Here is a 13,285-nt window from a genome sequence, read left to right on the forward strand (position 1 = left end):
TATTTTTTAGACATCCGTTCCCCAGATCTCGTCGTTTATAAGCGGGACAGTGGGATCCAATAAATTGCATGGACGTGTCTACTAATAGCGCAGCCCACAACCATTACCGGTCCTGTCAGTTCGTGTATGGCGACTTCCCGATGGAGTTCACAAACAGGTGTTGGGTGCATCCGATAACCAAGCTGCTGCTGCTCTTGCGCATTCTTCACGATACCCTCAAAGGCGCCATCCCAATGAGGAAGTTTTTCGTTGCCTGGAGCAACGTCTTCGTGAAACCATCAGCCTTCGTCCAAAAGTAATGGACAGAAGTCCTATAAGCACAAGACGTACTACACAAACCCGTGATATCGCAAGGCAAGTCCAAATATCTCAAAGAGTGGTTGTTGAAGAGTTGTGCAATGAAAAACTGCGTCCATACCATTACACGTTAGCTCAACACCAAGGGCCACAGGACCGCATTCGATAAGTATAGTTTTGTGAATGGATTTTGCACCAGGTTGAAGATAACGAACATTTTATAAATAATGTGATATTGACTGACGAATCTAGCTTCACTCGTCAAGGTATTTTCAACCTCCTCAACAGCCATTAATGATCGTAAAACAACCCACATTTCACTCGCGAACGTGGCTTTCAGGCACACTTTGGCATGGGCCTACACGCTTGAACCAAGGGAGGAGTGCTTTGGGTCTTTCTGTATTGTCGGACAAGTCGAATCTACCCCTGCATCGCACGTTTCTTTGCATTATTTTACCTGATGTAATATAAAATATTCCAATTGGTGTCTAGCGATAGCTACGGTTTCAGGATGATGATACACCGCCACACTTTGGAATGAATGTGCGTTACAATTTAAATAAAGTGTTTCCAGGAAAATGGATTGTTTGTGGAGGTCCAATGTAGTGGCTTCCACCTTTCCTGCACCTTAATGTACTAATCTTTTGCTTCTGGGGACGCTTAAAGGAGCAAGTTAATAGTACTCCAACCATGGATGTGCACGACCAAATAACTCTTGTGCATGCCACTTCGGCTATGCTGGATGTAGGTGTATTGCGCTGAGTCCTGCAGAGTAGATCCAGCGAGCGGCGAAGTGTTTGCAAATACAAGTTGGTCGCTTTGAACATTTTCTCCAAAGTAAAAGTTGGTCGTACATGTACGTATAGTTTCTGTGAAGATAATCCTGATAGTCGAACATACAGAGTAATATAACTGAATAGCGTAATGTTCAGCATAGTGTAGCGTAAGAGGGAGACCAAGAGATGAATACACTAAGCAGATTCAGAAGGATGTAGGTTGCAGTAGGTACTGGGAGATGAAGAAGCTTGCACAGGATAGAGTAGCATGGAGAGCTGCAGCAAACCAGTCTCAGGACTGAAGACCACAACAACAACAACAGTGTAGCGTACGTATTGTGTTTTTTGTACTTCATCGGATACAAACGATGTTACTGTATCCGACAACCAGCCCATAGGAAAGATCCATAAAAGGACGAGCAAACACCAGTTTTCTCGCCTAAGCTATTATTAAGTGCAGCTGGCTGGCTATGAACTAGTTCAGAAAAAATGAAGCTTTGGCTTGAAACAAGTAACTTCGTTTTCCCCTTACGCGTTTACCACTCTGCTGATACTCAGGTGCAGAGGGCGCCCGAAGTAGTGGCTGAGAATTCTAAGTTTAGCCCCAGTATTTGTCCTGACATAAGCTCTGAAGTGAAGACACCTCTCTCCTCTCCGTGGTGCCTCACGAAAAAGGAACGTATTCCTTCATGCCCTAACATGAAGTGTCTTTCTCCTCTCCTCCACAAGATCTAGCTCGTTCTGCCATGCCAGGATCTCGGTAGCCAATCGCAGTATACATTCCGAGACCCGACCAATGAAAATTTTATTACAATTCCAACAATTTCCCCACTGCAAACTAAACTGCCGTGGTTAACCAAACATGTTCAGTTCTCTCTCGGAGAAGGAGGCAGAAGACAGAAAATCTGTCTCACAGTGTGTGTGTTTTCGCGTTTGCTCGAGTCAAAACGTTTGCATGAATGCACTTTGAGTTCTTATCCTTGCTGCCAAAATAATGGCTATGAACCAATTCAAGGCTTCCTTACATAATTTAACCACCTACCCCTGTGACCTCCTTCGATCCGCAACGTCCATCTCCCAAGCTGAGTGTGTCGTATTTTCCTCCTGTCGTTGCAGATGTAACCTTTTCTGAAGGGCATTCTGTAAGCTCCTCACTTTCTGAAACACCAACTGATGTTTGCGCGCCTGCTGAAGAAATAGCTCTTTGTTCCCGGCCTATACCTGCCCGATTCCTGGTGTTCAGCGGAAACGTTGTTTTTGTCCAGCTACCGAAATCTCCTTCAGTGCACTTGTCTGTTCCCTATATCTGGCTGGTCGTCTCAAGTATAAGAAAAACATTACAATTACAAATGGTTCAAATGGCTCTGAGCACTATGCGACTTAACTTCTGAGGTCATCAGTCGCCTAGAACTTAGAACTAATTAAACCTAACTAACCTAAGGACATCAAACACATCCATGCCCGAGGCAGGATTCGAACCTGCGACCATAACGGTCGCTCGGTTCCAGACTGTAGCGCCTATAACCGCACGGCTACTCCGGTGGGCTTACAATTACATGTCACCGTACAAGAGACAAAGAAAACATTACTACCTACACCTGACGTCATTGGTATTGGTTTTAATTGAGTCCATACTTCCATGCAGCGTTAAAAACTGAAATCTATTGAGTTTCCTTAGCTGAATACTCGAAATTTGGAAATTTGTGGTAAGCTCCTATGGGAGCAAACTGCTGAGCTCATCGGTCCCTAGGCTTTTTTTTCTTTTTTTTCTTTTTGGTCGTCTACTGACTGGTTTGATGCGGCCCACCATGAATTCCTTTCCTGTGCTAACCTCTTCATCTCAGAGTAGCACTTGCAGCCTACGTCCTCAATTATTTGCTTGACGTATTCCAATCTCTGTCTTCCTCTACAGTTTTTGCCCTCTATAGCTCCCTCTAGTACCATGGAAGTCATTCCCTTATGTCTTAGCAGATGTCCTATCATCCTGTCCCTTCTCCTTATCAGTGTTTTCCACATATTCCTTTCCTCTCCGATCCTGCGTAGAGCCTCCTCATTCCTTACCTTATCAGTCCACCTAATGTTCAACATTCGTCTATAGCACCACATCTCAAATGCTTCGATTCTCTTCTGTTCCGGTTTTCCCACAGTCCACGTTTCACTACCACACAATGCTGTACTCCAGACGTACATCCTCAGAAATTTCTTCCTCAAATTAAGGCTGGTATTTGATATTAGTAGACTTCTCTTGGCCAGAAATGCCTTTTTTGCCATAGCGAGTCTGCTTTTGATGTCCTTCTTGCTCCGTCCGTCATTGGTTATTTTACTTCGTAGGTAGCAGAATTCCTTAACTTCACTGACTTCGTGACCATCAATCCTGATGTTAAGTTTCTCGCTGTTCTCATTTCTACTACTTCTCATTACCTTCGTCTTTCTCCGATTTACTCTCAAACCATACTGTGTACTCATTAGACTGTTCATTCCGTTCAGCAGATCATTTAATTCTTCTTCACTTTCACTCAGGATAGCAATGTCATCAGCGAATCGTATCACTGATATCCTTTCACCTTGTATTCCACTCCTGAACCTTTCTTTTATTTCCATCATTGCTTCCTCGATGTACAGATTGAAGATTAGGGGCGAATGGCTATAGCCTTGTCTTACACCCTTCTTAATACGAGCACTTCGTTCTTGATCGTCCACTCTTATTATTCCCTCTTGGTTGTTGTACATATTATATATGACCCGTCTCTCCCTATAGCTTACTCCTACTTTTTTCAGAATCTCGAACAGCTTGCACCATTTTATATTGTCGAACGCCTTTCCCAGGTCGTTGTCGAAAGTGTCTTGATTTTTCTTTAGCCTTGCTTCCATTATTAGCCGTAACGTCAGAATTGCCTCTCTCGTCCCTTTACTTTTCCTAAAGCCAATCTGATCGTCACCTAGCGCATTCTCAATTTTCTTTTCCATTCTTTTGTATATTATTCTTGTAAGCAGCTTCGATGCATGAGCTTTTATGCTGATTGTGCGATAATTCTCGCACTTGTCAGTTCTTGCCGTCTTTGGAATTGTGTGGATAATGCTTTTCCGAAAGTCAGATGGTATATCGTCAGACTCATATATTCTACACACCAGCGTGAATAGTCGTTTTGTTGCCACTTCCCCCAATTATTTTAGAAATTCTGATGGAATGTTATCTATCCCTTCTGCCTTATTTGACCGTAAGTCCTCCAAAGCTCTTTTAAATTCGGATTCTAATACTGGATCCCCTATCTCTTCTAAATCGACTCCTGTTTCTTCTTCTATCACATCAGACAAATCTTCACCCTCATAGAGGCTTTCAATGTATTCTTTCCACCTATCTGCTCTCTCCTCTGCATTTAACAGTGGAATTCCCGTTGCACTCTTAATGTTACCACTGTTGCTTTTAATGTCACCAAAGGTTGTTTTGACTTTCCTGTATGCTGAGTCTGTCGTTCCGACAATCATATCTTTTTCGATGTCTTCGCATTTTTCCTGCAGCCATTTCGTCTTAGCTTCCCTGCACTTCCTATTTATTTCATTCCTCAGCGACTTGTGTTTCTGTATTCCTGATTTTCTCGGAACATGTTTGTACTTCTTTCTTTCATCGATCAACTGAAGTATTTCTTCTGTTACCCATGGTTTCTTCGCAGCTACCTTCCTTGTACCTATGTTTTCCTTCCCAACTTCTGTGATGGCCCTTTTTAGAGATGTCCATTCCTCTTCAACTGTACTGCCTACTGCGCTATTCCTTATTGCTGTATCTATAGCGTTAGAGAACTTCAAACGTATCTCGTCATTCCTTAGTACTTCCGTATCCCACTTCTTTGCGTATTGATTCTTCCTGACTAATGTCTTGAACTTCAGCCAACTCTTCATCACTAATATATTGTGATCTGAGTCTATGTCTGCTCCTGGGTACGCCTTACAATCCAGTATCTGATTTCGGAATCTCTGTCTGACCATGATGTAATCTAATTGAAATCTCCCCGTATCTCCCGGCCTTTTGCAAGTATACCTCCTCGTCTTTTGATTATTGAACAGGGTATTCGCTATTACTAGCTGAAACTTGTTACAGAACTCAATTAGTCTTTCTCCTCTTTCATTCCTAGTCCCAAGCCCATATTCTCCTGTAACCTTTTCTTCTACTCCTTCCCCTACAACTGCATTCCAGTCGCCCATGACTATTAGATTTTCGTCCTCCTTTACATACTGCATTACCCTTTCAATATCCTCATACACTTTCTCTATCTGCTCATCTTCAGCTTGCGACGTCGGCATGTATACCTGAACTATCGTTGTCGGTGTTGGTCTGCTGTCGATTCTGATCAGAACAACCAGGTCAGATATTACCCGATACTCATCTGACCAGAATTCCTTGTCTTCCTTCCACTGACCCCTACCATATCTAGATTGAGCCTTTGCATCGCCCTTTTCAGATTTTCTAGTTTCCCTACCACGTTCAAGCTTCTGACATTCCACGCCTCGACTCGTAGAACGTTATCCTATCGTTGATTATTCAATCTTTTTCTCATGGTAACCTCCCCCTTGGCAGTCCCCTCCAGGATATTCGAATGGGGGACTATTCCGGAATCTTTCGCCAATGGAGAAATCATCATGACACTTCTTCAATTACAGGCCACATGTCCTGTGGATACACGTTACGTGTCTTTAATGCAGTGGTTTCCATTGCCTTCTGCATCCTCATGTCGTTGATCATTGCTGATTCTTCCGCCTTTAGGGGCAATTTCCCACCCCTGGGACAAGAGAGTGCCCTGAACCTCTATCCGCTCCTCCGCCCTCTTTGACAAGGCCGTTGGTAGAATGAGGCTGACTTGTAATGCCAGAAGTCTTCGGCCGCCAATGCTGATTATTTATCAAAATGCAGGCAGTGGCGGGGATATCGAACTCGGGACTTTAAACGTTTTTGATTATGAATCGAGGACACTACCCCTTTTTTTTTAGCTCTACCATTTTTTTTTATTAGTCATAACATTCTACAGTATTACATACTTTTCAACTGACATTTAAAAGTAATAAAACAAAGGTTCCTTGGCATTTTAGAAAAAATAGATAGTGATGTTCGTCACTTGATCGTATTTGTTTTTCAAAGATCAAATTGTCTCTCGTTTCTTCATGTTCTGAATCGCATCATCGAAAATGGAGTTCACATGACTGTTCTTCTGAGGAAGTTGGCGTATGTATCATAATAATTATTCATGCATAGTAGCTCGTGATGCTGGTCGGAAATGTACGTCCAAAAATCTTCTTCGCTCCTTTCTTTACTGGACAGCAGGTAAAATACCGCGTGTCCCTTCAACCAGTTGACGGCATTTTTCTTCCAGGTGGGGTATAACTCCTCTTCCGGGTATAAAAGGCACGCTGGCGTTATCAAATACGGCGGTTTTCTCTGCATAGTTGCAAATTTTTTTCTGATTGACAACCATATATTATTCGCATTTCCACAGACAAATTGATGTTCATCTGTATCAATCAGGTTGCAAATGGTACACAAAGGGGAATCAGCCAGGTGAATGGAATGTAGAGACCACGGGCAACAGCTAGACCGTAGGCTTACACACTACTTAATCTAACTTAAACTAACTTACGCTAAGGGCAACTCACACACCGGTGCCCGAGGGAGGATTCGAACATCCGACGGGGCGAGCTGCGCGAACCGTGGACAGGCGCCATAGACCTTGCGGCTACCGCGCGCAGCATCTAAATAATGATTTATTAATACGGTTTTGGATTAGTTTTGGGAAAACTGTTCCGTAGTAGTGGTACTGACCAAGCGTGTGCTGTTTTGAAACTAGATGGAAAATTTGAAATGTGTTCCAGATTGGGTTTCGAGCCCGTAACCCTGCCTACTGCATACAATACTTTTGTCGAGTGAGATATCCAGGTACGACTGACCATCCATCGTCACAGATTCTGCTCTGAAACCAATTTTTGAGTTCTTTCATGTTAAGTAAAATGCGATCATGTGTGACTAATAATCTGTCTGACATATGGTATTTTGACATCCTGCATTGACTGAAATACTTCATTTACTACCACCGACCTTTTTTTAAAGTAAAAGCATTAAGTTTAGTTCTTTCGTAATAGGTTTGGTGGCACTAGCTTGCGACGGAAGGTATCCTTCAGGAAACCTTTATTTCAGTGCGACTAAAAGGACGTTCTGACAGCCAATAAATGTTAAGTATAATGTCTAAAAACGAAATTAAAAGAGGAAACTTGAGTCACACAGTGACAATTGATTGTGCAAGTATCATGTCAAAACGATAGGCACAAAAAGAACACAAAAATTGCAAGCAGTATTTTACTTGGTAGATGAAAGTGATTTATATGTAACAACGTAACTCAGTATTCATCATCACCACCACCTTGATCAGACTCCTGTCCCAGGCTGGGTCTGTTTGGAAGACTCGCCATCGAGTCCTGTTTTCCCACCATCTTTCTGTGTTCACTCAATATTGATCCCCATATTTATATTATAAAGTTCAGGTTGAGACCCATGAACATTTGAGTCAGAATCAGTTGATCAGATGTAGGGAGAGGTTTTGCAATAGACCTTTTAATGCTGAGAGAGGTACTTTCAGAAGTAGTAGGTACCAACTCTACGCAGGTAAAATGTCGTATAGGTCTGAGTTCTAATAACGATGCGGCTCACGTTTGTTACCTGTCACATTCATTTATTTAGATATAATTTGTTTGGAAGAGAGAAAGAGCTTCGCTGTGACTAAATACGTGTACCTCTTTTGTCTTACAGATACCAACATGTTCTCACTCGGTGAACGTGGCGCATTTGGACTGATCATGACTCTCTTCCGTTTCGGAGTGAGTTCGTGTGAAATTTTCCTCTAGACAGAGAGCGTCCGGCGACTGTTCCTCGCCGAGCACAAGTTCGACGTCATGATCATCGAAGAGTTCTTCAGCGAGTGCTTCCTGCCGCTGGCTCACAGGCTGCGGATCCCCGTCATCGGTGTGGCGACAATATCGCCGACCTCTTGGATGGCGGATATCGTCGGCAGCCCCAGTCCGTACGCTTATGTTCCGGACACATTCCTCTGGTACACGGACAGGATGTCCTTCTTGCAGCGACTCCACAACGCGGCGTTTGCGACTCTGTCTAAAGTCGCTCGCGAGATGTATTACAAACCGAGATTGGAAGCCGTTTTGCGGCAGTACCTGAACAGCACGGCGCTGCCAAGCGTGTCGGACATGGAGAAGAACACCTCCGTCCTACTTTCAAACACTCATGTGAGCATGTTTTTCCCGCGTCCCCTGTCGCCTAATTACATTGAAATCGGAGGGGTGCACATAAGGCCTCCGCAAAAGCTTCCACAGGTGGGTCTTTGTAATATTTTCCGAGAATATGCTATACAAAGTGCGTCCAAAAAGGAAAGATGACCTAAGCGGCCACTTGAAGCAAAATGGCTCATAGTTGATCCTCAGAGAAGTAATACGATAATTTTTATCAGCATGTATAATTCTATAACAATATAACTTTATTAATATTAATAATAAAACTGTAGAAAGGTCTGTCTGTTTAGAGAAGCTACTCTCAAAAGCTACTAGGGGAATTTCATGGAGTTTCCATAGCTAACTTGAGCATAGCGTCGGACGGCATATCTGTTTTATTTGACCAAAATCGGATCACGGGAAATCAGATAGCATAGTTTTAAGAGTCTGCCCAGCTTATCAGTTCGAATATTTACCTTATTGACGGCATAGTACAGCAAAGAAGCAATAGATGGTAATGTTGGTTTTCTTTCTTTTTTTTTACCACAATGACAGAAGTATTTTTGGAAAGTTACGTCAACGACAGAGTTAAGTGCCGCAATCTTTTCTTTACGAATACAAACTTACACTGATTTTACTTGCCGAGGTTTTATGGATTTAATAATTTTGCTTTGTTTGTCGAAAATTTAATGAAACAGCTATGCTTCATTTGAAGTGTTTGATTTATGTTGAATTGTTGGGAAGAAGAAAAAGGAATTTATTGACAAAGTTATCCTATAACTGTGCCGTTTCTGCCGATGGACCTATGGAAACCAAAAAGCGACGGTACAAAGGGCCCTCTCTTCAACTTCCATTGGGAAGCACGGATGCATAGCTAGTTATACAATAGTTTAGCTTCTTCGTGTCGTCTTTTATTAACTATTGTTTGGTTCGGTAAACTAAGTAAATTTTCCGAAACTAATCTCTAGGGAAATCACAAACGCACACTGATGAGCCAACGTAGAGGGTGTTTCCATCAGAGAGAGCAAAATTGTGACAGGACATTGTGAATGCTCCCTTGAACAATTTGAGGTAGGAAACCTTGGGTCAGAGAAGCCAGCTTAACGAAATTCGGAAGTAAACCTGTCTACGGCTTTGTCTAACATTACTGTTTTCCAGCTTATTTACAACTAAAATGCGTACTAGTTTACTCGTACTGTGGTGTTTATTTACATGTACAGTCATGCTCAAAAGTATCCGAACGACCTGAATTGCATTTCGCCTGATTCGCATGCAACACACATAACCCAGCTGTCTAGCAGGTCCTCTAATAGCTCCTTGGTACAGTCGTTTGACTATTGAAAATGGTTCCAACAAGTCACCACTACAAAACACTGCACTGTACCGCAATAGCTCAAGATGTAAAATAAAACCACGATACTACAAATATCAGGGAACACCTTATCACTGATAAGACTGTCCTTAAGGCTTGTAAGCTCACATTTATTGCAAGAAATGACATACCTGAAATGTTACCACTCTCATTATTACGTCAAATAGGTAATGTACGTAGTAAGTTCGTCGTATTCACGATTTCCTCTTCAAAGTAACATACCGTACTTGTTATTTAACACAAAGTCACATTAAAAATTTAAGTTATTCACGAGCAGCTAGTTGAGAATATGTATGAACTTCAAATGACACGACGAACCGTCTCGTTCTGCATATGGATTCAAACCCAGGTCATGCAGACTAAGATTTCGTTACTGACGGAAACTAACAGTCACTCATGACTAGGCATACAGAGAGTGATATACCTCGATTTTAGACAGTATCAGTTAGCAAATATCAACTTTAAATTACATAACGTCAACGTTTTTAACGGACGCCAATTCCCACCCAGTATCTATTGTCCCTATTAACGAACTACGATAGATGTTAAATTTTGCTTCTTCACAAGTAACTTACTTGAAATGCCGTGAGGTAAAGCTTTGCGTTGGACAGGGATTCGAACCCAGAACCTAATCGGATTGATATCAAAGCGGAATCAACTGTGGCATATCGGATTTTCTCGGGAGTAGCTAGATGTTTTAACTGAAATGACGTGACGAAACGTCAATTTTTTCATTCCTAGGACTCCAACCCGGCACCTATCGCTGTTATGTTCTATAGAAAACGAACGTTAAATATGGGTTTGTTACACCAGCAGCGACATGTGAGCATGTTTGAACTAGAAATAATATGACGAAAAATTCAGTGCTGACTGGGAATCGAACCCCACACATATCGTTGTTGACTGCACACAAATAGACCTCAGGCACCGAATTTTTGTCCACCAGCAGCTCGGAATAACATCCTTCAACTTACTGTGACCTCGCAAATTGTTCTATGTCTCACTGGGAGTCAAAAACGTCATATATCGTTAGTGTTGACAACGAAGGAAAATGCATAAAAAATCAAAATTATTATCCACAAGCAGATAGGCGTTCTCATGCTAGAGCTTGATAATACGTAAGGAAAACCTTAGTGCCAGGCCTGGATTCGAACCCATTCTCGCGATATGTGAAGATGTCGAGGAATCTGCAAAAAATGGTTCAAATGGCTTTGAGTACAATGGGACTTAACTTCTGAGGTCATCAGTCCCCTAGAACTTAGAATTACTTAAACCTAACTAACCTAAGGACATCGCACACATCCATGACCGGGGCAGAATTCGAACCTGCGACCGTAGCGGTCTTGCGGTTCCAGAATGTAGCGCCTAGAAACGCGCGGCCACTCCGGCCGGCGAGAAATCTGCCGTTTTAAACAAACAACAAATTGTAGTCGAGCTGTGTTGTTACGAAGGGATCAAATTCCGCGTTAAGGGCGGTCTGAGTTGCATTCCCAGTTCAGAACCAATTTGATCGACATACAGAAGCTCAAATAAAAGATGGAATATGTGTCCTGTGACCCTGCATAGCGTTTGTTTCGTCACTAGAAATAAATAACTAGTATAAGAAAGGTTACTGGTGATAGAGTTTCCACATGTCGCCACTCCAGACTTTATTGTGGTTTAACCTAATGTCTACTTGGTAGAGAAGGAATATCACGTTTAATGTGAATTTCAGACCACAATGCCATTATAGCTTCTTCACTTGGTATAGCCATGAGCAAATAGAATCTGTCTCTCCCTACGAAAAATCATCAGCAGAAGCCAGAATGGAACCCAGACCATCAGTATACGAAACTATCATCAATTCAACATACCACCAAATCCTTTTCTCTGTGTCTCATTTTTCTATCATAACCACTACAGGCTCCCTGTAGTGGTTTGCAGCACGTTCAGTGCATTCATTTATTTGGTTGACCGAGTGGCCGTGAACTAGCTGCCTCGGCTACCCAGTGCATACATTCGACTCTATTTTGTAATCACCGAAATAAAATAACGTTACTGCCACCTACACAGAACTGCCAACAGTTTAGGATGCAGAAATTTAAATAGGAAGTGTTCCTTTTCAATTGAGCTACTCTACTGCGCTATCTGTTTGTTGAAACCATCGTGCAGTGCAAAAGAAAAGCTGCATCTGTCTCTCAGAAGTCTAGATCCGGCCATATGCATTATCTCACAGCACTGTGGATTGCGGAAGTTCTGGAGGAACTGTTGTTCTCTTCTGGACGTGCTGTAGCAACGTGACAGCTAGTAGCGTAACAGTAAGCGTCGCGCTCTGTAGCTAAGACGTCGCGAGTTCTATTACATTCGCTGCTACATTTTTTAAAACGCACATCTGCTGTCTACTGAAGTTATCAATTTAATGGAACTTTGAACATAATCCCCTTCACTTCTCAACCCAAAATAGTCGCATGTGGAAAAAGGGCAAACTTCTGCGACATTTTGTTCTTTTCGGGTTTAATAGACGGCCAGGTAGCAGATGCATCTCGAAGCCTTTGTATTATGTATGGGGAGAGCGCATCGTACCAAAATAGTCAAAAAAGTATTTTATACATTAGCTGTCGTCTGGTAGTGGCAGTTTATTCTTCTTCAAACCTTGTTTAACAGCTTTAACTCAGAACAAGTTTTCTACATGCATGTAATCAATAAACTGCATGTGCATTGTCAGACTGTTACAGATAACATAAGATAATTCGCATATATCGTTGGTGATTAATTTCTCTTTCACGTTTAGTATTGTTTCAACAACACTAAAAGAAACCCTACGAAAATTGTGCACTGTATTATAAGAAATGAAATAAACTACCCACGATAACCTTACGACGAAAGTCTGTTTTAATAAAACTGAGTAACTGTACACAAGTGTGCCTCTATCGGCGCGAATTACTAAAATACTACTCACTTAGATTTCGATTCATTTCTTATCATACAATGCAATGTGTTGTTTTCATGAGCAATATATGATGTTTATGTTGAACTCTATTCCAATCTTCTGCACACGTTCAGGAACTCTCGGAACCGAGGTAATGGAAAACTTATTTGATGTGTGTATGCGCAGGGTAAAGAAACCCTACGAGAATTGTGCACTGTATTATAAGAAATGAAATAAACTACCCACGATAAACTTACGACGAAAGTCTATTTTAATAAAACTGAGTAACTGTACACAAGTGTGCCTCTATCGGCGCGAAATACTAAAATACTACTCACATAGATTTCGATTCATTTCGTATAATACAGTGCACAATTTTCGTAGGGTTTCCTTTAGTGTTGTTGAAACAATACTAAACGTGAGAGAGAAATTAATCACCAACGATATATGCGAATTATCTTATGTTATCTGTAACAGTCTGACAATGCACATGCAGTTTATTGATTACATGCATGTAGAAAACTTGTTCTGAGTTAAAGCTGTTAAACAAGGTTTGAAGAAGAATAAAATGCCACTACCAGACGACAGCTAATGTATAAAATACTTTTTTGACTAATTTGGTACGATGCGCTCTCCCCATACACAATACAAAGGCTTCGAGATGCATCT

At 41.8% G+C, this 13,285-nt stretch overlaps 1 protein-coding gene across 2 annotated transcripts in view; it reads left to right on the top strand.

Annotated features, from left to right (window-relative positions):
* The window catches only part of LOC124712047 (UDP-glycosyltransferase UGT5-like), a 99,144-nt gene that overhangs the window by 41,334 nt on the left and 44,525 nt on the right, over window positions 1–13,285 (top strand). For both annotated transcript variants that reach the window (XM_047242335.1, XM_047242336.1), the window contains one exon: window positions 7,864–8,441. In XM_047242335.1, coding sequence (XP_047098291.1) covers window positions 8,007–8,441 — 435 coding nt within the window. In that variant the 5' untranslated portion in view covers window positions 7,864–8,006. The remainder of the gene's footprint in view (window positions 1–7,863; window positions 8,442–13,285) is intronic.

This window comes from Schistocerca piceifrons, chromosome 8, assembly GCF_021461385.2.
Source record: "Schistocerca piceifrons isolate TAMUIC-IGC-003096 chromosome 8, iqSchPice1.1, whole genome shotgun sequence".
Taxonomy (NCBI): domain Eukaryota; kingdom Metazoa; phylum Arthropoda; class Insecta; order Orthoptera; family Acrididae; genus Schistocerca; species Schistocerca piceifrons.